This window comes from Canis aureus, chromosome 2, assembly GCF_053574225.1.
Source record: "Canis aureus isolate CA01 chromosome 2, VMU_Caureus_v.1.0, whole genome shotgun sequence".
In the NCBI taxonomy this organism is placed as follows: Eukaryota; Metazoa; Chordata; class Mammalia; order Carnivora; family Canidae; genus Canis; species Canis aureus.
In genome coordinates, this window is record NC_135612.1 from 75,396,050 (window position 1) to 75,420,540 (window position 24,491).

The window sequence follows — 24,491 nt, forward strand, 5'->3', positions numbered from 1 at the left end:
TGCTGTGCAATCCAGAGTAATCATGTTGTATTGTCTCTGAGCCTCACTTCCTCATCCACACTGGGGATGAAAACCCGATGATACCGTTGTGGTTGTGGAGATTTAACTCCTTTATGTGTTCATCTAATATTTATGAGGTACCCACCACATATATCTACAGAGATATAAATAGATATTAGATACAGATTTAGCTGTACATCAGACACTGCAGATATAAAAATGAAGAAGACAACATGACCCATGGTACCCAACCTCAAGAAGTTTCTAGTATGGAGAAGACAGGTGTTGATGAACAAGTAAAGAATGTAATGAATGATGCTAACTTCCAACTCTATGGGGAGTTGGAAGATGAGCAGAAGTCATCTTGATGAAAAAAATGATAGAAGGTAAAAAGAGTATTTGAAATAGGAGAAATAAGATGATTCTGAGGTTTGTTGATGTTGGCTCAATCAACACACAACATAATTAAGTGATGGAGTGGAAATAAGTGTAAACTATGTAAGATCATAGCTTGGAGACGGTTTGTCTTGAGAACGTGTAACTTGATTAGTCTCCTCCCAAAGATGAGCCAAAATTTCATTTAACCTTTTTCAGATGTGAACTAAGAACCACCACGTGGGCTGATTTTTGTGCTTCCTCAGAACTTAGCAGAATTCTGGGGTAATTTGTCTTTCAAATCTCTCTGGCATTCTGAATCACGCCATAGTTTTATTATATCTTAAGTTACTTCTAAAAATCTGAATAACATAATTAATTTTTGTCAAACATAATTTCTTAATTGTCTTTTGATTCTTTGTAGTCATTACAATCATTATGACTTCTGTAAGGTACCAGTTGTCTAGGTTGTTGGGTGTCATTTGTATACTGCCTTTCATCAAAACTTATCACTAAATTACTAAATAAGGGGCAGAGGAAAGATGATGTAGATAAAAAATTAAGGTTTCATATGCCAATAACTAGAGTGAATGTGGGTTTTGCACTGAAAGCAAAATTTAAAAAAATATATGGCTTAGTAAACTCCAGGTATAATCAACAGCATTCTGCTTTTTTTCCAGTTGTGTTGTATGCAGTATGAGCTCGCCACATGCAGCTGTTTAAATTTGATATTAATTAATTACAACAAAATAAAATGTAACCTTCTGTTCCTTATTCTCCTTAATCACAACTCAAGTGTTCCATAGCCATATGTGGCATGTGGCTACATTTTAGTGCAGATCTGGATTTTTTTCACCATCACCCAAAGTTCTGAACAGCACCATCTTAAAAGATCTAGTCAGTAAAAAAGAACTAGGAAGGCTCCTGGCACAAGCCTGCATAAAATAAATTTTCCTTATTCACTGCGAATCTTTAAAGCTACTTCTAGAAATACATCCTTTAAAATGTAGATATGTAGCTAATGGTTAATGAGTAAGACTGTTTCTCATCACACTGCTGCAGAAATTAAGGTAGATGTACATATTAAGAGAATAGTTAATGGTTTATGGTCATTAAAAACATGTTTTTGGAGACCATTTGGAGACCATTTAATGACATGAGAAAATGCTAATGATTTTAGTTGAAAAAAACACTCCAACCAAACAACAACAACAACGACCCCCCCAAAAAAAATACAATACCACATGGTAATTTCTCAGTGATTAGCTTAAGATGACTTTCACTTTTCCATATTTTTTTCAATAAGCATAAGCCATTTAGTTGCTAGAGAAAAAATTATTTTTGAAAAAGTGCAAATATTTGAGGTTTGGGCAAAAAGATGAATAAAATCCAAGGTACAAAGCAAATCACTGGTGGACTCCTTTTCTGTTTCAATGGGTAATTGAAAGGTTGGTGGTGTTAAAAGCATTTTAATAGCAATCTCCAGGCCTAGAAACTGTCTTCGGCCTTCCTTCATTCTTGTTACTCATCAGGGATCTAATAAGTGTGACTTAGAAGAGAAGTTTGTGGGCTAGCTGGCAGCATTGAGGGAGGTGATGCTGAAGCTGAGAGCAACACACCAGGCCATCTGCACATGGCAATAAGGAAATCATTTCAAACACAGAGAAATCAAAATGTCACAGCAGAAAAAGCAAGGTAACTCAAACCTTTACCTTCCTTCAGGTAAAAATAATCAAATCACTTAAAAAATCGTTTCCTTCACTTAATTTTGATGATTTTACAATTGACTATCTTAACCTTTTACAAGTTTTTTTTTTTTTTTTTTTTTTTTTTTTTTTTTTTTGGTATAAGCAGCTTTTTCAAGCCCTGTTCATTACTCAGGAAGATCCTTACATATCATTTTGTAGAAGGAATCAGCCTGGTTGAATTTTAGCAATTTCATAAATGAATCCTAATTTCACATACTTTACATTTGAGGTATATTTGTAAAATACATATATGTATATAATGATTTTTAAAAAAGATTTTATTTATTTACTCATGAGAGACACAGAGAGAGAGAGAGGCAGAGACACAGGCAGAGGGAGAAGCAGGCTCCCTGCAGGGAGCCCAATGAAGGACTCGATCCCAGGACCCTGGGATCACAACCTGAGCCAAAGGCAGATGCTCAACCACTGAGCCACCCAGGCGCCCTGTATATAATGATTTATATGAAGACACATGAAATAGGTACATGTATGAGTATTTTAATGCTAGCTCTTATAATAAACCAGTGTTGCCCAACCTTTCCTTTTCAGTGACCATCACATTGATGGACATTTTGTAGTTACCTAGTAAATGTGAAAAAGTAGTCAACTGAGAACATTATTAAGGGACTGATTTAAAAATTGAATTCCTAGTGAAAATAAGAATACTTGTTAGCAGGACTGAACACCAGTAAATGAATCACATTTCATCTAGCTGAGACCAGTGTAGTGTAGGCTTTTGAGCCGAAGAATGGGAAAAGGTGTAATTTTAGGCGGGGGAAGCTTCTTGAAGGTAAGCAGGGGAAAGATGAGAAGAGAGTGAGTTAAACAATGTGAGGAGGTGCTTAAAAGCAAATCCCACCCAACATTTTCCAATGTTGCCCCAAAATGTGATGGATGCAATCCCCTACCATGGTCCTAGAAATCGTCTTGCCTTGGCGCAGCTGCTTGGAATGGCTGTAGACTAGACAAAGGACCCTTGGTATCCACTGAGAGCTGGCCAAGTCACCTTGGTTCATATGATGATCAACTAATGTAAAGTTTTTTTTTTTAATCCCCCAAGGAGGTGTTTGTTGCATTTCACAGTATTTTTGCACCTAAAACAACATTTCAGTATCTCTCACCTACTTTAGCTGCCAAGTGCTTAAGAGAGGTTGAGGGATTGATTTCTCCAAGTGACATTTCAATATACTATTTGCTTCTTCCTGCCCATGACCAGAATGCTTATCTCTTCTGACACTCCTCAATTCTAAGAGAGGGAATATACAAAACAGACTGGAAAAAGAAACAGCAGACTAAAAAACCAAAAGAAAATGAAAATTGCACTAAATTTATAAATCAATTTGTAATATAAAGCTTTAATCAGCAAAATGTAGGTGTTAGAAATATTGGAACCAATCTCTTCACTATGCTTCCAACTCAGAAATCTAGCAGAAATCATTTTGATACAATCAAAGTGTGAACAGGGTTCCTTTTCTTTCTGGAGGCTGTAGGAGTGAATCTGATTCCTTGCCTTTTCTAGCTTGTAAAGAGCTCCCATATTCTTTGGCTCCTTCCTCTGTCTTCAAAGCCGGCACCATTATATCTCTCTGTGTCTGTCTTCCATACTTATATACTTATATATCCCTCTGATTGATTTATTGTTTGGCCACCTTCTTCCACTTCTAAGTCCCTTCTGACTACATGGGGCCTACTTGGATAATCCAGGATAACCTCCTTATTTTTGAAGTCGGTTGATTAGCAACCTTAATTCTACCTGCAACTTGAATGCCTCTTTGCTATGATACCTGCCATATTATTCATAGGTTCTAGGGACTATGACATGGACAACCTTGAGAGGCCATCATTCTGCCCATTCCACTAGCCCAGACTCTTCCTTCAGGGTCATCTTCCCTTTGAAGCCCATCCCATTCTTTCTTACCATGGCCAGGAGGCTCTTCAAGGGCCACCAATGATTTCTGTCTCCTGGTGTCCATGTTATTGTGTAATTCCCTCACCTCGAGTGTGGGTGAAACCTAGGATTGACTTGTCACCAATAGGATGGCAATGGCAATGGGATGTCATGTCCATGTTATGTTCCACAAGACTGTAACTTGTACCTTGATACACTCTCTCTATATTGCCTTCTCAGCTTGTCTATTTTGAGAAATCAAGCAGCCATGTTAGGGAGGCCCACATGGCAAAGAACTGAGAGAGGCCAACATGCCACAAGGAAGTGAATCCTGAATCCTACCTATAGCCATTGAGCTTGAAATTGGATCTTTCTCCAGTCAAGCCTTCAGATGAGACCCCATGCTTGGCCAGCACTTGGATTACAGCCTCATGAGATATCCTGATACACATCCAGTTAAGTCATACCTGGATTGCAGACCCACAGAAACTATGAGATAAATGTGTGCTGTTTTAAGGCACTAGGTTTGTGATAATTCTGTTATAGAGCAATAGGTATCTAATGCACATGCCAAAGAACCTCAGTGGGGTTTATCCTAATCCACAAAATAAGATTCTCACAATGTTGAACCTCAAAAGTATAGTTTGAGGTGTAGATACTTGTTACTCAAAGTGTTCCTTGTAAAAAAAAAAAAAAGTGTTTCTTGTGGCCACATTGTCAATCTCTGAGATTTTTTAAGAAATGCAAAAGCCCAGGTACCATCCCAGAGCTACTACTTCAGAATCTGCATTTTAACAAGATCCCTGGGTGTTTTATGTATGCATATTAAAGTTTGAGAAATGTGGGGATCCCTTTCTCCCAAAGAGGCTCCCCTCTGTAATTTGCCTACCACCTTTGTAATTATGAGTCCAGAGTAGCACAGAGGTTAGAGGGCACCTTTGTTCAGGCCACAAAAGTCCAGTCACACCCTTATCCTGGGTCAGTGGAGCATACTCAAGCTACCCTTTCCACACCCCGTAATAGGGAATATGTATTTCAAAGAACTTCTTTCCTTAACATCCAGGGAGAGAACATGCTGGTATCATTTTAAAAATTCACCTTCTCTACTCACATAAAACATTGTGGGTTTCCTCAATGTTTGGAATCTGTTGGAAGGAGAGGGTATCCCACAGATCAGAAAGTAACAGAGTACATTAAGAGATGTATGGTTAAGAGTATTGTTTTCAGAGGAGTCAGGACATGAATCTCTACCTAAAGATGGAGAACACATGTGACATTGAAGGGTGACAGATGTTGAAGAAGGAGCAGATAGGAATATTTATGGGGCCTTTGGTGAACTTGAAAGCAGACCCATTTGCCTGCAGCATAGACTTTAGGTAAAGGAATAATGAGAGATGAAAGCATAGAGGTTAATATTGTGGAGAGAGGAAAAGAAAGAAAAAGAGAGAAAGAGTAAAAGGAAGATAGATTACAACAGGTCCAGATTGCTGTTTCAACTAAGGCATCAAGATCTAATAGATACCATATTCCAAAGTAAGGTGTGCTTCTGTAAACAGACGACACAACCTTCCCAGTGCAGGTGTCTCGTCTATAAGGGCACAAGTATTGGGGAGAGGAGTTTTTAATCATTACAGAAGACTGAACTTTTAATTAGTGTCCATAGTAGCTTTTATTACCTTTAAGGTACCAGGAAGATCACGGGGCTTGCTCTAAATTTCATTTATGGGTGAGGACAGAAATATCCCCATGAAATAAATTTATAGAAATGAGTATTTAGCTAGCCAGCAAAGTGAATATACAATCCCCAGACCTTGGTTATAACCAAGTCAGTTTCTAGAGAAGCAGTAGCAGGGAAGGAAGATACCTTTGACAGAAGAAAATTCTTCGGGGGTGGGGGAGGCGGATTATGCAAAGGCAGTTCCTAGGGCAAGGGTTCCATACTTTTTTGGTATGTGCTTTTGGGTATGATCCCTTTGGCAGTACGGTGGAGCCTGTGGAGTCTCTTCTCCAAATTGTATCTTCAAATATGGGAAATAAAATATATGGGATTACAAAGAAACCAATTACATTGAAATGCTGTTACTGAAAAATTAAAGAGAAATTGTGGTAGGGCAATATATGCCACCTCACATATTAAATAACAAGATCTTATTTTAAATCTTTTGAAATTTTAAACTTCAAAGTGATTTCAAAATAATAATGGGCATAAATGACATTTTGAGATACCTGAACAGCTATAATAGATACGAAAATATCTGATTTCTGTGTGTGTCAGTGTTGCAAGCACTGTGGGTTGTTGCCTACATTCATAATTGAAGGAGATGCTAAATTTCATTTCAAGATTATTGAAAATAAGGAATAATTATTGAATGAATAAGTTAAGATTAATTGAATGAATAGTTGCAAGGTTAATAAAGATGTGATATTTTCCCCCCACCCAAATCTATAAACCCCTTTATTTCAGTTTACAGACCGCATGGGAGGAGTCCAGTTTAAAACCCTGGCAATCTGGAATAAAATCAGGTAATCCTTTACATCACAATTTTTAGGATCTTTTTGTGGGGAGGCAGGCTGGAGTGTGTTGAAGGCCTTGACATTCTAGAAGAGGAAAGGGAAAGACTCTTTGCTCTAATCCTAAAAGCAAAGAGGTGAGTGAAGACCCAAGGAGTGTGCTGTACTTCCAATAAGGAGTTTTCCATGCCCGTGATGGCTGAGAGAAATTTTTTTAAAGGTTTTATTTATTTATTCATGAGAGACACACAGAGAGGCAGAGACATAGGCAGAGGGAGAAGCAGGTTCCCTGTGGGGAGTCCAATGTGGACTGGATCCCGGAACTCTGGGTTCAAGCTCTGAGCTGAAGGCAGACACTCAACCACTGAGCCACCCAGAGAGAGAATTATGAGAATGGCCTCCTTTCTTGTTCTGTGTGTGCTGGATCCACAGAGGATATTGGTCAAAATTTTAGGAAAAGTCTGTTACATGCAGCACCTTTGTGTTAGTATGTTGTGTGTGGGGGGCTGGAGGGGGGAAGAGTAAGCAGCATACATGTCTAGGGAGGGATGGGGCAGTGAAGAGAATTGCAGCCATTCCTAGAGGTCAGAGTGGCCATCCTAGCCCAGAACTGTTGGCTCAAGACATGATCCTGGAGGTCCGGGATCGAGTCCCACGTTGGGCTCCCTGCATGGAGCCTGCTTCTTCCTCTGCCTGTGTCTCTGTGTCTCTGTCATAAACAAATAAAATCTTTAAAAAAAAAAAAAAAAAAAGAACTATGCCCAGAATGCAGTTAGGAGCCAGTCGACCATGAATAAGCAGCAGGCCGTGTGAGTCAGAGAGGCCAAGAGACCAACCTTCACAACCTGAATATGTGAAAAGTAGGAGTGCGGGATGGAGAGAGAGGAGCTGGATCCTGCCTGCATGGAGAGGAACCACCCAGAGGATAGACAGGCTACATCAGGCTAAAGGTTTTTAATGTGACTCCATAGGCAGCAAAGGGCTGGCTCCTGGAAGGGCATTGGGCAGAGGATTCTCTGCTACATTAAGGCTTTTGAAAGGATCCCTCTGGCAGCGGGCTGGTGGGTGGGAGGGTGGCACAGGCTAGACACAGTCTCTGTTTCAGAGGCCATTGCATGACTTGGAGCAACCAGGAACACCAAAGGACTATAAGACCTATAGAATCAGGCTTTTGAGGGAGAAGCGATTGTTGACGTAGCTTGCCTTTCCAAAGTCAAACAAAGTTCTTTGGGCAAGAAAAAAACTTGTGCGATTGCTTTGAAGTAGATGAAGCTGGCCTACCCGGTTCCTCCATCTTGATGTGTGGTTACAGGAGAAAAGGTGAATTAGAATTTCAGCATTCAAAGTTCTTCATTAAGTCTCAGGGTGGGGAGTGGGGTGGGGCTGGGCTGCTGGGTGGGGGAGGGATGTTCATTGCACTCAGCTCCCTTTTGGCCAAGTGAAAGAGTTGAGCATGAATGCTGAGACCCAGGGCAGAACCCTAAAGCCTCATTCAGTCCCTACCACACGTGAACTAGTTGGTACTGTTATTTCTTCACAGTATCTGCAGATAGAGTGGACACAGAAACCCTTTAGGAGGCAAGGGTCCCCAGGGCTTCCTGTAGGGTCAGAAGGACGTAGGAATCTTGATAAACATAACTCTTAGCAGTAAAAGCAGAGCATAGAAATCCAAGAGGCTTTCAGTCATCTAGGGACTCAAGCCCGGGTCTATATGGTACCAAAGCCTCATGTGGCTAATGAAGCACTTGAAATGTGGTTAGTCCAAACTGAGATGTTGCTATACATGGAAAATATCCACCAAATTTTGAAGATAGGGCACAGTAAAAAGAACATTAAGAATATCTCATTAGTAATTTCGAAATTTTGATTACGTGTTGAGATGATAATATTTTGGATACATTAGGTTAAATGAAATATACTATTAGGATTAATTTCACCTGTTCTTATTCCTTTTTTTTTTTTTTTAAGATTTATTTATTTATTTAGAGAGAGGGAGAGAGAGCAAGTGAGCATGTGCTCCCTGCAGGGTGAGGGGCAGAAGGAGAGAGAGACTCCTCAAACAGACTCCCCACTGAGCGTGGAGCTTGGCCTGGGCTTGATTCCAGGACCCCCGACATCAGGATCTGAGCCGAAACCAAGAGTTGGCCACGCAGCATGCCCCAGTTCTTACTCTTTTTTAATATGGCTACCAGAAAATTTAACAATACATGTGTGACTTGCATTACATTTCTGTTAGGAGAAATAACTTGTAGTTATTTCACACAGAGACAAGCAGGAAACTCATATAACTCACATAACTATAGTCTGGCTTAAGCTATGCAATGTTCTGTGATCTTTGGAATGTCTTCCTCTTCCTCTTTTTCCTACTTTTTTTTCTGATTCCCCATAGCCCTTTCAGGAAAACCTTTAACATCAAAGTGCACATGCTGATTTCCTGGGCAAGGTGGAGGTGGGAGCTGTATGGGGCCTGGGAGGTCTATGGGGCTCATCCACACTGAGCTCAAGGATGGGGTGAGAAGATCATTCCCCTATCCCCCGCCCCAGAGGGATATAATTCCTAGCCTCTTAGCTAAGCAGATCAACTTTTTTGGCAGTGCCAAAAGGAAGAAAAAAAGAGTATATTATGGGGTGCTCAGAGTTCCAAAGAAATTGGCAGCATCTGCATGTCACGAAAGGGTCCTCCCATCCTGTGGTTCTCTGGACGCTCCACCCCAACACCCTGATTCATGCACCTCATGCTCCACCAGACCCTCAAGTTCTCCTGTACCCCGCCCTTTCATGCCTAGCCAGCCTACCCTGAAGCTTGTTGCCTGTGCCCTTTAAAAACTGCTAGATGGCTTGAAAAGCCTTTAAGATGTCAAAGCTCTTTCCTGAAAAAACAAAACCAACCCTAAACCTGGATCCATCGCGAAAGCTGCCTTCTATGTTCCTAGCCCTGGGCTGCCAGGCACAGTTACAGAGCATCATTCAGTTGAGCAGATTGGCCCATGAAAAATTCATGGGCTCCAGCTCCAGCTGTAGCCTCAGTGATAACACAGCCTTGCGCGCACCAGTCCACTCCCCTGTGCCCTTCAGCGACATGCAAACCTTTATCACTCTCAGAATCTCAAAGAATTAGCAAGAAGTGCCCCTTCCTCCAGTTAGTTTTGATATTGTATGATCTGGAGAGCTCTCTCCTTGGGATAGGAGGAAATAGGATTGCCAGGGTCCCAGGGGTCAGCATACCCAGCAGCCCACACAGACAGGCCCGAGAGCTTCAAACCTGTCCACACCCTCCTGCCCCACCCCGCCTGCCCCTGACTTTGGGTCTTCACAGTGTCAGCAGCCAGCACATCCCCAGGGAAAGAAAAGCAGGGTTGGTTCCTGGTTGGCATGAGTCAGGTTTCTGTGGATGAAAGAATAAAACCTCAAGGAATGCTCAGAGCATGACTGATACAGGACACAGTCATGCATGAGTGTGTAAACGTGTGTGAACCCCGGTGAGAGTGTACATGTGTACTCTTCCACGTGTGTGCACAGCCTTGCGGGCAGTGTGAGTTTATGGGAGGAAGCTCTCCTCTGCTTTTCCAAGACTTGGCCAGGAGGCCAGAATCTCTGGCTTTCACATGCTGGGATAAGGTCAGAAGCGGTGCCCTTGTGCAGTACACAACCCAGATGCCTGTACTGACGGCTCCGACCATGGTTCCCTCAAAACCTTTGCATCTTCCCTTCCCTTCCATTATCAGAGCATGGTTCTGCCTCCATTAACGTGAACCTCCTCAATTTTCTATCTCCCACCTGCAAGTATGTACATCTTCAATTTCAGAGCCTATGGTGTTTGCCTTTTGTTCAAGGCCAACAACGCCTATGCTGTTGATCCCATCGGGGATCTTCTCTGGATCTCATGGCATTAGCTATCCCCCTTCCCACACATCTTCCTTTCTGCATTTTTTCCAGTCATCCCATAAAATCAATTCCACTCCATAAAAGTCTTCCCCTGACTCCCAAGGCCCCTCTACCCCTCCTTTTCTTTTCTCTCTCAGCCAAGCTTCTGGAAAGAAAACTCTCTAGGACTATTTTTACTTCTTCGTCCACTGCACTCTGGCCTCCCCTCCCCATTTCCCTTAATATTCTTTTGCAGCACCCTCAGTAACCTCCATGGTGCCTGATTTGCTGGAGAACTTTCCAGTCCTTATTTTACTGGACTACTCTGTACACTTGACACTGATGATCACTTTAAAAAAAATTTAAATTCAACTTAATTAGCATATAGTGTATTATTAGTTTCAGAGGTAGAGTTTAGTGATTCATCACTTACACATAACACCCAGTGCTCATCACATCCCGTATCCTCCTGAATGTCCATCCCCCAGTTTCCCCGTCCTTCCCACCGCCCTCCCCTCCAACAACCCTCAGTTTGTTTCCTAGAGTTAAGAATCTTTTATGTTTGTCTCCCTCTCTGTTTTCATCTTATCTTGTTTTTCCTTCCCTTCCCCTATGTTCATCTGTTTTATTTCTTAAATTCCACATATATGTGAAATCAGATGATGTTTATTTTTTTCTGACTGATTCATTTTGCTTCACATAATACCTTCTAGTTCCATGCGCTGATGATCACTTCTGTCTTCAGGAAAATCTTGCCTCTGCTGGCTTCTGCACAGAACCTGTCAGCTAGTTCGAGGACCATGACCAACATCCCTATCTAGAAGGAACAGCTGCATGCAGCTGGGCAGCCCCATGTTCTCCTGAGACAGGGGAAAATCAGTCCACAGCCAAGCTGTGCAGGTCATGCTGAGTGGGGCCTGGGTGTGAGGCAGCTCTGGGAGGCCCTGGCCAAGATAAATAACAAACAGGCAGCAGATGGTAGAGAGAGACAGACAGAGATAGAATCAGAGAGAGAAGAGAGACAGAGGCAGAAAGAGACACAGAGAGGAAGCATATACTTGCTAAAGAGATAGAAGTGAGGATGATGTGGCCGCCCCGGGGAGTTGGAGGGGGAGCCTCACCACCTATATTTATTATTTACTGCTGTTGGTTCTAATTTGCCTGAGGACTTGACGCCTGGCTCTTTTTTATATCCATGAGAGAGTTTACCCTTATAATACATTTAGTATTTATTGAGCTTGTATTTAATAAGTTTTTGTTGATTGCAATCAAAAGGAAGCTTGCCTAAGATAGGCACCTTGTACCTTGTAGAGTGTGTCCTCTGAATCGTGTGTCTTGGGTTTTGCTGGGCCCACACCATGAGGTTCCTCACCGTAATTCTCTCTTGGTCTTCACTGAGAACAACCATGTCAGTGGATATCCACCTGGTTTTGAGGCTCTACCAGCAAATGGCCTGAGTCCCTTACATACCATTTTCAGAAGAATGTGTGCCCATGAAACAAGGTGCAACATGGTGGTTTATGGAGGGGGGCGGAGATTAAGGACGTTCTTGCTAACCTGTCAGATTCCTCAGGACTCTACCAAGCACAAGGGCAAAATGAAGATTTCTGTATTTGCAGTTCCTGATTTATGATGAAAACGGTCTAATTGAACAATGGAAATTCTTCTCACCATCCCTAAAAAAAATGTATTTTGGTGATAGAATAATTTATTATAATTTATGACAATTCATGGGCATTTGAAGTTGTCAGTTCTCCTTTTCTTGACTTTCATGCTCAGCTATTACCCATGGTTATTGCCAACACAGTCTCTCCTTTCGCTCATGAATACTTATCATCTTGCAGCTGACACCATGCAAATTCTCCTATTGTACCTTTTCTCATGTGTTTCCCTCACCTCTCCATTAATCCCAAGACTCAGCCCAATTGTACTTTAATCCCAAGACTCAGCCAAATTGTACTTTCTCCATGAAGCCTTGTTCAGAGCCTCCATTTACAATCCTTTTGTCATCTTGGAATTCCTCTAGCGAGTGGTTCTCAACTGGGGCCTATTTTGTCCCCCACGGAACATTCGATAATATCTAGAGATATTTTTGGTAGTCACAATTTGGGAGGCTGGGGGTGGGGGAAGATTCCTACCGGCATTTAGTTTGTAGAGGCAGAGAATGCTGCTAAACATCCTACAGTGCACAAAACAGCCACCCAACAAAGAATTATCTGACCCATTGTGTTTTCATAATTTTGAGAAATGCTTCATTCTAGCCTGACTCTGACACCCTTTACCCTGTCAGCGGATTACTTATTATGGTGTAGAATCTTTGGGCTGGATGGCAACTTTCAGAAATCATCCTATTACCACCACCACCACCACCCGCCCCCGGCTGAATTTTATGGGTAAGAAGACTGACCAAAGAGAAGCTGCTGAAAGTCACAGGGTGAGTCACTGGCAGGACTCTCCCTTCACCCACCCCACCCCTGGGCCTTTGACCATCCCCATTTTACTGCACTATTGTTTCCTTTTTTCTAGGTAGGCTGAGAAGTTTCTTTAAGCAAGGTTAGGATCTTTTACTAAATGTACAGCGACTCTCCCCTCCAACCTCCTACTCTCAGGTCAGTACTAGGAACATGGTACATACTTGTTATTAGATGAAAATAACCCTAGGTTTTAGAAAATATACTTTTAGGGACACCTGCTTCTCCCTCTGCCACACCACTTCTGCCTCTTCTCCCACACCACTCATGTGCTCGCTCTCTCAAATAAATAAAATCTTTAAAAAATATTATATATATATATATATATGTTATTTTATCCCCCTGCAAGTATATATATATATATATATATATATATATATATATATATATATATACATATATACACTTTTATATATACACTTTTTTAATTATCAGCTTTCCTCCTGGATATAACATCTCAAAAGGAAACATGACTACATCTAAATCACAGAAAGAAGAAATTCTACAGAGACCTTCTGCGGAAGTTTTTTCTACATTAATTAAGGTAAATACCAGCCAACTGAGTCTTACGCATTTAAAATGATGGTGATGAAAATTACCACCTTAGCGGCACAGAGGAAAACAGGAAAGGTTTCTACTAAGGGGAATGATTAACTGAATTCTTACAAGGACACTGGAAACAAAACAAAACATAAACCAACAAAAAACAGAAAGGACAGCACATTGCATAAGTTTGTAAGTCTGATCCCTCCAAAGTCTTATTTATAACCTATCCCCGTAAATATTCTTGAAGAACAAACCATGTAATTGTTGACACAGAGTGCCAAAAGGCTAGGTTGAGCATGCAAAGACAGAATGAGACTTTGTATTGGAAAGAGAGAGCGGATTGGCTGGTGTTCTGAATTTTGGAGGCAGCAGTATAAGCAGAAGTTCAAGTGCAGGCCTGCAGTGAGCTGATCTTGGATTTGAGTCCCAGCAACACCGTGGAGCAGCTGTATGACTTGGGTAAATTTCTTAATCCCTCATATCTCAGTCTTTTCAGCTTTGTAGTGAAGGGCAGTAGCAATATTTCCCAAAATATAAAGTTATGAGGCTTTGTTGAAGAAACACAGGAAAAGTGCTCACCATGGGATGGGGTTCAATCTAAGGAATGAATAAATCAGAGCTATTGTTAACAACTATTTCTACCTACTATCTTTTAATCTTATTCTGAAAAAAAAAATGGGAAGATCACTTAGTCTCATGGTGTCAGTTTTTATTTCCTCAGAAGCAATGTGACATCCTCTTCCTAATGCTAAAGAGAACTTCTAGCACATTGAAGTTTTCACATTTAAGATTAAACAAACAATGGCTTTTAGATGCATCTACGTGGGGCTTTTCAAATTGTACAAGCAAATCTGTAGTGGTAAGTCCTTGGAGAATAGTTTTAGCTTGATTTTCTTTCCTTCCTATCTTCTTCCCTTTCTTCATCCCTTTCTCACTTCCTCTCTCCCCTTAACAGAGATGTGCAAATGTATGTATCTGGGGTTATGTGACAGGAAGGTATCTGCAGAGACTGTATGAAGCAGCTAAACGTTACAAAAAAGTCTGAGAAGAGAAATTTCAGAGCCTTGGTTTCCAACCGTGGCTCATACTAGGAATGAGGTATCTGGCAAATCACTTAACTATCTCATCTTTAAAGGGGCTTGATAGGTGGTTACTAAGGTTTCGTCCAGCTTTAATTACAGGGTTGTATTTTTATCTCTGAAGAGCCGTGAACAGACATCCAATTCAAATATGTTGTTTAAAATGGCCCTGTCTTGGGGCACCGGTGGAGCATGCAACTCTTGATCTTGGGGTTGTGGGTTTGAGTCCCACGTTGGGTATAGAGATTACTTAAAAACAAAAACAAAAACAATCCTGTCTTTTTTTACTAGTAAGTTCAATCTGTGAAAAAAAAAAAGTGTGAAACATCCATTTTTCAGGTAGCATTTTACATTTTGTGCAGGTATCTTGGTTCAAGCACTTTGCTGCATTCAAAGTGCTAAAACCAGAGCTGGCTTTATGGGTGTATGGCCTGTACACAGGGCTCCATGCTTAGAAGAGCTCTACAATTGATTTAATGCTCTGTAATTGCCATCTTGAAATTCTTTTTCTTGTTAAAACTTTTATTTATTTATTTATTTGACACAGAGAGAGAGAGTACAAGCAGGGGGAGTGGTAGTAGAGGGAGAGGAAGAAGCAGGTTCCCCCCCTGAGCAAGTAGCCCAGTGCTGATCATGCGAGGTTCCATCCCAGGACCCTGGGATCATGACCTGAGCAGAAGGCAGAGACTTAATGGACTGAGCCCAGGTGCACCAGCATCTTGAAATTCTTAATAATTTTTGAACAAAGGGACCTGGATGTTCATTTGACACTAGGCTCTGCAAATTATATAGCTGGTCCTGGCTACAGTTTATAGTTTACAGTTTAGGCTCTAGGTCCAGGACTGTCTCCTGTTTTTAGTTAGAAAACCACATGGACCTTTTTTTTTTTTTCAAACGTAGCCATTCTCAATTTCTAGGGTGGTATAAAACTACTTCATCTTCCAGATACACAGTGGTACCTCACTCCCCTTCAAAGGGCAGAGGTTCCCATCCTTCAGCCCCTGCTATCTGTAGAGACCCAAGCTTCTGTCGTGGGGATTCCCACTTCAGTGTCAATGTTTGTAAGAGCCTATGTGGCGAGGACGCAACAAGAAAATAGTCTTTTGAAAATTGGAAGATGACAGGGGCACCTGGGTGGCTCAGTGGTTGAGCATCTGCCTTTGGCTCTGGTCCTGATCCCAGAGTTCTGGGATCCAGTCTGGAATCAGATTCCCTGCAGGGAGCCTGCTTCTCCCTTGGCCTGTGTCTCTGCCTCTCTCTGTGTGTGTCTCTCTCGAACAAATAAAATCTTAAAAAAAAATTGGAGGATGACAGTCAAGCCAAGGAAGAGCCCTATTCTGTAAAGACCCCCAGACCTCACCTGCCTCACCAGGCCTGTGACCTTGAGTTGCTGAAGGCCTGACCTTGCTTCAGGGGTTTCTATAGTACAGGAAAGTAGGAACTACTCAGAAGGGCTCTTCTTGTTTAATCAATGCATGTGATGAGTTAACTTCAAAGCCACTTCTGACTCTTACTGTGTGGTGTCACAGCAGGGAGCAAACACAATGGAGACAAGTTCATTCCAGTTTATCCTAGGAGCCGCTGGGTTAAGTCAGCGGCCTGTGGAATAGAGATACTACTCACCTCACAGAGCTGACATGAGGCTATAAGGAGATCCTAAGTGACCAGGTGTGGAGGCCGAGAAAAATCAAGGCCATTCCACCTCAAGTTTAGCATTAGCACAAGTACAGCCATCTTAGGCCCCTATGAATAAGAGCTGAACTTTATAGTTTATAGGAAAAACTACAGAATGTCCTCAATGTCCTCGGCAGGTAATCCCATATCAGAAAGACAACAGAGCCCACGCCTGTGGTAGCAAGTCCCATATTAGAATGAGAACAGAGCTCAATGCCCTTGAAAGCCCCACATCAGAATGTAAACAGAACTTGAGAAATTCCTCCACCCCTTCTGAAAATCCCCTAGACCAGCCTATAAAAAAAACAGCTGTAGGGGATCCCTGGGTGGCTGAGCGGTTTGGCGCCTGCCTTTGGCCCAGGGCACCATCCTGGGGTCCCGGGGATCCAGTCCGGCATCAGGCTCCCAGCATGGAGCCTGCTTCTCCCTCCTCCTGTCTCTCTCTCTCTGACTATCATAACTAACTAACTAACTAACTAACTAACTAACTAACTAACTAACTAAATCTTAAAACAAAACAACCCCCCCCCCAAAAAAACAGCTGTAACCCACTTCGGGGTCCAAGTCCTGCTCTGTCGGGTATACTTGGACCCAAGCTCGAGCTTGCAAATAAACCCTCGTGAGTTTGCATCGGTGTCGGCTCCTTGGTGGTTTCTTGGATTCGCAATCTTGGGCACAACACAGGCACTTTAAGAGCTATTTCGTGAAAGTATTTGCAAAGTGCAACGTGAGCACACACACACACACACACACACACACACACACAAAAGCAGTTTGTTCCTGCGGGTATGTAGAGTTTTGTTTCCCATAAGGAGCAGCTTAAGGGAAAGCGGAGATAGGAAGAAATTTAAACGATTTGCCTTTTCTATTTTCAAACGGTGGAAGTTCACGTACAGAGCAGGGCCCGTCTCTGCACCGGCCACGGAGGGCAAGGCCAGCGAAGACCGAAGCTCGTGCCCACTCCGACGAGGGTCAAGTCAGGCCACCTGGAGCTTCCAGTCCCGCTCGCCCTCTTCCCCACCCTCCGCCCGCCTGCTCCCGGAGCCGGCAGGAGGAGCCGCGGACACCCCGCCCCCTCGCCCGGCTCCCGCGCAAACCCCGCGGCTGCGCCCAAGCCTGACTCCGGACCCCCGCGGGCGCGGCGGCAAGGGGCGGGGCCAGGCAGGTGGGCGTGACCGGACCCGCTCGGTGGGCGTGGCCGGTGGGCGTGGCCGTGGCGGGATCCGCGCGGTAGAGGCGGCGGTCGAATTTAGAAAGGAAGCGGGCGCCGCGGAGAGGGGCGGGGCCAGGCAGGTGGGCGGGGCCGGAGGGCGGGGCCGTGGCCGGATCCGCGCGGCAGAAGCGGCGGTCGAATTTAGAAAGGAAGCGGGCGCCGCGGAGAGGGGCGGGGCCAGGCAGGTGGGCGGGGCCGGAGGGCGGGGCCGTGGCCGGATCCGCGCGGCAGAAGCGGCGGTCGAATTTAGAAAGGAAGCGGGCGCCGCGGAGAGGGGCGGGGCCAGGCAGGTGGGCGGGGCCGTGGCCGGATCCGCGCGGCAGAAGCGGCGGTCGAATTTAGAAAGGAAGCGGGCGCCGCGGAGAGGGGCGGGGCCAGGCAGGTGGGCGGGGCGTGGGCGGGGCCTCGGGGCTCGCTGCCCGGCGGGCGGAGCCGGGGGGTTGGCGGGGCGGGGCGGGGCGGGAGAGGAGGGTCCTGGACGCGCTGGGCTCCCGGCGCGCGGGGGCCGAGCCTCGCTACTCGGTCGGCCGCCGGCTCTCGAGTCGCACTGCCTGCCGGAGCCCGGGCCGCGGCGCCCCGCGGAGGAGGGCGAAGGAAGGCGGCCATGGCCCCGTGGGAGCTCTCGGGGTCCGCGGTCCTGGCCGCCGCCGTCTTCGTGGGAGGCACCGCGAGTTCGCCGCTGGTGGCCCCGGGTGAGTGTCCCGGGGGGCCCGGGCGCCGGGAGGCGGCCTCGCTGCGCGCTGAGCTGCCCTCGCCCGGGCACGGCGCGGGATCCCGACGCGGAGCCCCGGGCTGGCGGGGCCGGCGGGGCCGGCGGGGCTGGCGGCCCCTTCCCGCTCGCCTCGCCCGGGCCCGCTGCTCCGAGGACCGGCCCCCGTCGCCGCCCCGCGGCTGTCGGGGGTGCAGGCGCCCGGCCTGCCTGGGATCCCGCGGCGCTTCCCGCCGGCCGAGCCCTCGGAGGCCCCGCGAGCCGCAGATGGGCTCCAGCGCCCGGGTGCGCCGTCCTGCCCCCCACCCCCACCGTTTAATTTTTCTTATGTTTTCAGACCTTGGGGACTTCCATTTCTTTCCGTTCCAAGTTTTCATGAATTTCAGCGGCTGATGGATTCTTACAACAGGTTGGGGGGTTCAGATGTCCTCCCCACATGTTCTGGATAAATCAGCCTTGGAAAAAAAGGGAAGGCGCATTTGTAAACTTACTTTTTTTTTTTCTCTTCTTCTTCTTTGAGTCAATTCCTGTCACCACAAAAGGAACCTTCTGTGGTCAGAGCAGGAAGCCACCAGCAGAGACCATAAAGTGCTGTCCTCAATGACGAATTTGGAGCAGGAGCTTTTTAATTGAAACCTACGAGGCGGTGTAACTTTTACGGAAGTCCAGTCTCACACTCTTGTTTCTATGGCCCTAGACCCCAGGGATTCCTTGCCACCGTCTCCCCTCCTAATTGCCACTTGACAGCACTAGTTTAAAAAAAAAAATAATAAACGTATGCCTTCTTGGCCAATTGGGGTTACCGCAGCCTGGAGTCTTACGTCAGCAAGCTCTTCCAAGCTCGAGCAGCTCCTCTTCCACGTCCAGATAATAATAAGCATCTGGAAGCCTTCCAACCGGGACTGTCTCCTCCATAACAACACATATATCTGCTCTTTACTCCTGAGAAGATAACGATCGCTTACAATTCTTAAACCGGCTTATCACTTTGGCTTTCACTATTTCATAGAAGACAGAACATGTTAGGAAGGGAGCAGGATGGAGAGTGTCTCCTGAGCCTTTATTAGCAGACCCGTATTTCCTTCAGTCATCCCTCCTGGGGAGATGGCAGCGAGTGACATGTATTATTGGGTGGGAAATTTTGGTTTTCACCCTGTGTTTCAGTGCACAATCAGGTTCAAATTGGACACAGGGTTGTAGACAGTACTTGAAGAGCTAGAGTCAGTTGCCCCAGAACTTGAATAGCTTCACCTGAGAGTCAGATTGTTCAAAAATTCAGCACAGCATGCGGCATGCCTGTAATCAGCCATCAGCAGGGGACATCCATTCCTGGGGTAAGTTTGTGTTTCGATGGATCGCTGAGCAACACTCAGCTCTCAGGCCTGAAATGTGATGAAGAAAGTTCTCATCTAATTGCATAGCGACGTTTTTTTGATGAAAGTTGAACAAGGGGTAGTGGAAAGGGAGGTGGGCAGAGGGTTGGGGTGACTGGGTGATGGGCACTGAGGGGGGCACTTGGCAGGATGAGCACTGGGTGTTATGCTATATGTTGGCAAATCGAACTCCAATAAAAAAAGTTTTTTTTAAAAGTTTACCATTTAAGAAGAACAAAGTATCTAAAAAGGAAAGAGTACAGAGTACAAATGTGCCAGTGCAACTTGAGGCCTGTATGAAGAAAAGATGTCCTGACCAGCTAGCATCTGATCCTCTTGGGATCTACGACAGTATTAATGTTTGCAGGGAATGTTTTAGGAAGGTCGGGGGAAAGAGATAGGCAGCCACTCCGAGTGCTTGCTTTATGCCAAGCTTTGAGTTGGGCACTTCATATGCTTTTTGTACACTTATTTCTTAGAGCCCCATAAAGTTCTTATTTACGGGGAGGCAGCTGAGGCCCAGAGCAATTAAATAATTGGTTGAGTTATGTAGCTAATGGATCAGTCAGCATTTAATTGGAGAAGCAGAACCACTAGGAGGTGTGTGTGTGTGCGCGCGCGCGCGTGTGTGCACACACACCCATGCCCGTGTGTATGCATTTTTATATGCATCTTCAATAACTTCACTTGCTTGATTCTAAAGTTCATTCTCTCTACTGTACCCCACTTCTCCCCAGAGAGAAAAATAGAGCAGAAATCATCCTCAGCAGTCTTGTTGAGATTCTAAGATAGGGAGTGTAGGACATCCTGAAATTGTAAGCATGTGGTTAACAGAAGTTGGGAAGCAGAAAAAAGGACAGATAACTTCACAGTGGGTAGTGACAATGTCTCTTTTTCTTCCTGCCTCCTAGGAGAATCTCATTAAACTTTTGTCTCTTAGAAGCAGCATTCGAAACTGTATACCACAAGCACCAGAAGGGATGATTTTCCACATCTTGGCTTATTTATGGCCTTAAGGTCTCTGGTTACTCAACCTTTGTGCTTATTAGTTTCTCTACCAGACAATGGGCCCAGCCTTCTAGAAAGGAGTGGGTGGAAAAGGTTTGGAGGCTGATGGAGAGGGAAAGGCCCTATGGCTTTGTGGGCTTCCATCCAGCCTCCTAACTCCTCCGCTGATGCTAAGGATAAGCTTTATTAAATTCTGGGTTCTCCTTTGGTCAGGTAGCTACCAAGCTGTACAGCCACATAATAACATTGTCAGTGGACAGAATGTTTTGAGCAAGCATCCTCAGAGCCTAGGCTTCCATGCCCAAATCTAATTTAAAGAGGAAATGAAAAATTTGAAAAGTGCCTGCCATTCCCTTCTCCTCCCTTTTCCCTCAAAGAAATTAATCAAACAGATGATTTGGGAGTTTCAGTAGTTGAATTCAAATGAGACAGGCCAAAGCCCCAGGCAATTGAAACAAAAATTTCATTGTTACTTTTAAAGAATTTGGCTCTGATGTTGAAGTTTACTTACATGCCAAGACAAAAGAGAAATTATTTAAAACTGACAAAAAATGATTTAAATTGTCATTGGTTAAAACTGTTATGGTGAGTGGTTTCTAATTATTTTAGGGCACTTCAGTAATTAGTATAGATTTGATGGGCTCCTGATAGCAGGTAGGATAAGGAGTCTGGTGTGCCAACAAGGACTAAAGTTGGAATTTGGAATTGGTTCATTGTAGATACTTCAGTCTTTTTTTGGAGGAAGGAATATAGCATTTGTTATACCTGTTTGGAGGCAGGCTCTGGTCGAAGTACTCAGATCATTTAATTCTTCAGCACCTGGTCAGCTGTGTAGTTTTATTCCTGTATTTGTAGATAAGAAAACCGAGTATCTGAGAAGTTAACTTGAAAAAGTCACTCAAATATATAAGTTGGATTTTGACCTTGAGTCAGATCTGTTCACTTCTGAAGCTTATTCTCATCATCAGTAAATCATTTTGGTTTGGTTTCTAGTGAATAAAATTTCTTTTTATTCAAAGATACTTCTAAAGAATCACCAAGTAATAGGGTAATGGCAAGATAGAGGGGAAATAGCACCAAACTCTAAGACACCCTTGGACTAGAAGTCAGGGAGAGCCCCTGACACTTTGGGGAGTGTGCCACACTCCCCAAAGTGTGGCTCCCTATGCCTCCATTTTCTTACCTGTAAGATGGGTATGTGCCAGTTCCTGTCTTTGCCTTACTGGCTGCCAGTGAGGATCAAATGAGCTGTTGTCTCTGAAAGGTCTTTGCAAAGTGGCATATTGTCTTATCCTTTGAACTGTTTCTGGATTTCTTCCCCATAGTGTCTATTAGGCTGGACTTAAAATGTTAGTCAAATTGTATAGTAAGTGTAGACCACATGTACTATAAGGTCATCATTCTGTAGATGGTGGTGGTTTTGCAAAGACAGGTTCATTGTATGTTGGTACATTTATAAAAGCCCAGAGCGACACCTCAGATTCATGAATTTACTGCCATTGACTGGGAGTTAGGAAGACAGGACTTCTTTCTCCATTTCCTTTCAGCTAAGATACAGTGCTCTTGATCCTTTTGGAAAATTCTCCCAAAGATTTAAAGATTTAAAGGGGAGACAGTCACCCTTTGGTCTCGTTACTCCAAGGCACTTGCTGCTGTTAGTGTATTTCCTTCTTGTTTTATGATTTTTGCTTGGATAGGATCATGATGCAAATACAATTTTGTGTCCTGCGTTTTTCACTTAATATTATATGTGAGGTCTCTCCATTTCCCTACCTACTCAAGAAATGGCTGCATCATATTTTGTTATATGGATTCACTGGTTTTTACCTCATTGTGCCCCCGTTTTAGATTTCAGTTGTTGCTAATTATTGTTATTATTTTTCAAAGATTTTATTTACTTATTCATGAGAGGCACAGAGAGAGGCAGAGACATAGGCAGCGGGAGAAGCAGGCCTCCCTGAGGGGAGCCTGATGTGGGATTCGATCCCAGGACCCCGGGATCATGACCTGAGCCAAAGGCAGATGCTCAACCACTGAGCCACCCAGGTGCCCCTGTTGTTAAGTATTTTTAAATGAATTTTAATTTTCAAATGAATTGGTTTTATTTTTAAATTAAAAAAATGTTTATTTGAGAGAGACAGGGAAAGAGCCAGCATGAGCAGGGGGAGGGGCAGAGGGAGAGGGAGAAGCAGACTTCCCACTGAGCAGGGAACCTGACATGAGGCTGGATCCCAGGACCCTGAGGATCTTGACCTGAGCTCAAGGCAGATGCTTAAGTGACTGAGTCACCCAGGTGCCCCTCAGATGAATTTCTTCAGTGAATATCTGTGTGTAAAGCTTTGTCTAGATGCTGGTGACATCTTTGGAAAATGAGTTATTGGAAAGGCAATGTTGGGATCAAAGGTATTCATGGTTTTGAAGCCACTGATGACCCCAGTATCGGTGATCTGAAGGTTGGCCCAGTTTACTTTTCACAGCAGTGGTTGAAGGATTCACTTTTCACACTGTTGGCATTTTCTCTGAAAAACACATTTGCTAATTTGTAAGGCAGAATGGTACTTTGATTGTTTTAATTTGTATGTCTTTGATTTGAGTACTGGTAGGTTGACTGTGTTTTCTAGTACCTGAGCCATTTGCATATGCCTGTAATCCTTTTTGGACAATTCCGGAGCCTGAAAAGCTCTGAACACCAGAAGCTTTTTGAGGCTTTTTGCATACCCCTTTGGTGGTAAAACCTAACCTGAACTGATATGAGACTCTAGGGTACGTATTCATCTCACTTAGTTTGAATATTGCTAAATTTTGCTGCAATAATCTCAAGGCATTTGATTTCTGAGCGTTATGTAATGTGTGCTAAATGCATTGTGTTACCTTTCTAGAATCACAAAAGTCTGAATTTCGAGGCACATCTGACCTCCAGGTTTTCAGATAAAGGATTATGGTCCTGCATTTCCTCTTCCATGACTCATTTGTTCTGGTCTGTGGGCAGCCAAATGTAAAACTGCTTAAAATAGTAAAATATCCTATGGAGAAAAGTAACTCCTCAACTGAGTGGCACTTCACAAAGAGAAGCACTATTTTGGTAGCCTAGTATGGAATCTACTAAATCTACTAAAATAAAGATATCTGGGCAAAGCTGAGGTTTTGTTTCTTCTAGGTGGCTTTGAGGATGGGTGTCCACTATAATGGCAACTTTGTGGAGAAGTTGGGCTCAGTTTCTCCTCTGCTTTCCTCTGCCCAGGAGGTCTTTTTTGGGGGCCGAAAAGGTAGATAGAAAGTGGCAGATCCCCCAGGCAAACCGAGTTTCTGTGCCCTCTGGTGCCAGTCATCTCACCTTGAGAATCCATTTGCCAAGCCCTGTTTCTGTTGCTCCCTCTCCTCCAAACTCCAAGGCCTCCACTTTCTTGTCTTTGCTCATTCCAGGCTTCTAAACGGCTAGCAGCTCTCCCCTCCCATCATTCTGTTTGCATACTCCTGTGCATATGCATTTTGTTAAAAGATTTTATGTATTTATTCATGAGAGACACACAGAGAGAGGCAGAGACACAGGCAGAGGGAGAAGCAGGCTCCATGCAGGGAGCCCGACATGGGACTCAATCCCAGGACCCTGGGATCATGCCCTGAGCCAAAGGCAGATGCTCAACCACTGAGTCTGTCAACCACTGAGCCACCCAGGCATCTCTGCACATGTGCATCCTGACCACTAAATAAAATGCCATTGTTCGAAGGGAAAAAAATCTTTGAACCACTTTCCTCATCTGAATTAGGGAGAAAATACAGCGAGTTGCTTCATGGGATTGCTATGACAATTACATGAGCTAAAACATGAGAGTGCAGGGCACAGTGTTTGGCACATAGTAAGTACCAAAAAAGTATATTATTATTATTTTGTCCTAAAGCAAATCCTAACCTGCCGTAACAATCTGGTGGGACAGAGTTCCGAACTGCTCCAGAATTTTCCTTTCAGGTTCTCTGCTACTGCCTGAGGCATCGCCTCTCTCATCTAGCTTCCCAGCCCTGGCTGAGGCTGGT

General features: G+C 44.1%; 1 protein-coding gene across 1 annotated transcript in view; it reads left to right on the forward strand.

The window, feature by feature from the left end:
- Nucleotides 1-17,862: 17,862 nt before the first annotated feature.
- RELL1 (RELT like 1) overlaps nt 17,863-24,491 on the forward strand; it is a 62,979-nt gene continuing 56,350 nt past the window's right edge. Inside the window, exon 1 of the mRNA XM_077879700.1 lies at nt 17,863-18,061. Coding sequence (XP_077735826.1) covers nt 17,974-18,061 — 88 coding nt within the window. The 5' untranslated portion in view covers nt 17,863-17,973. The remainder of the gene's footprint in view (nt 18,062-24,491) is intronic.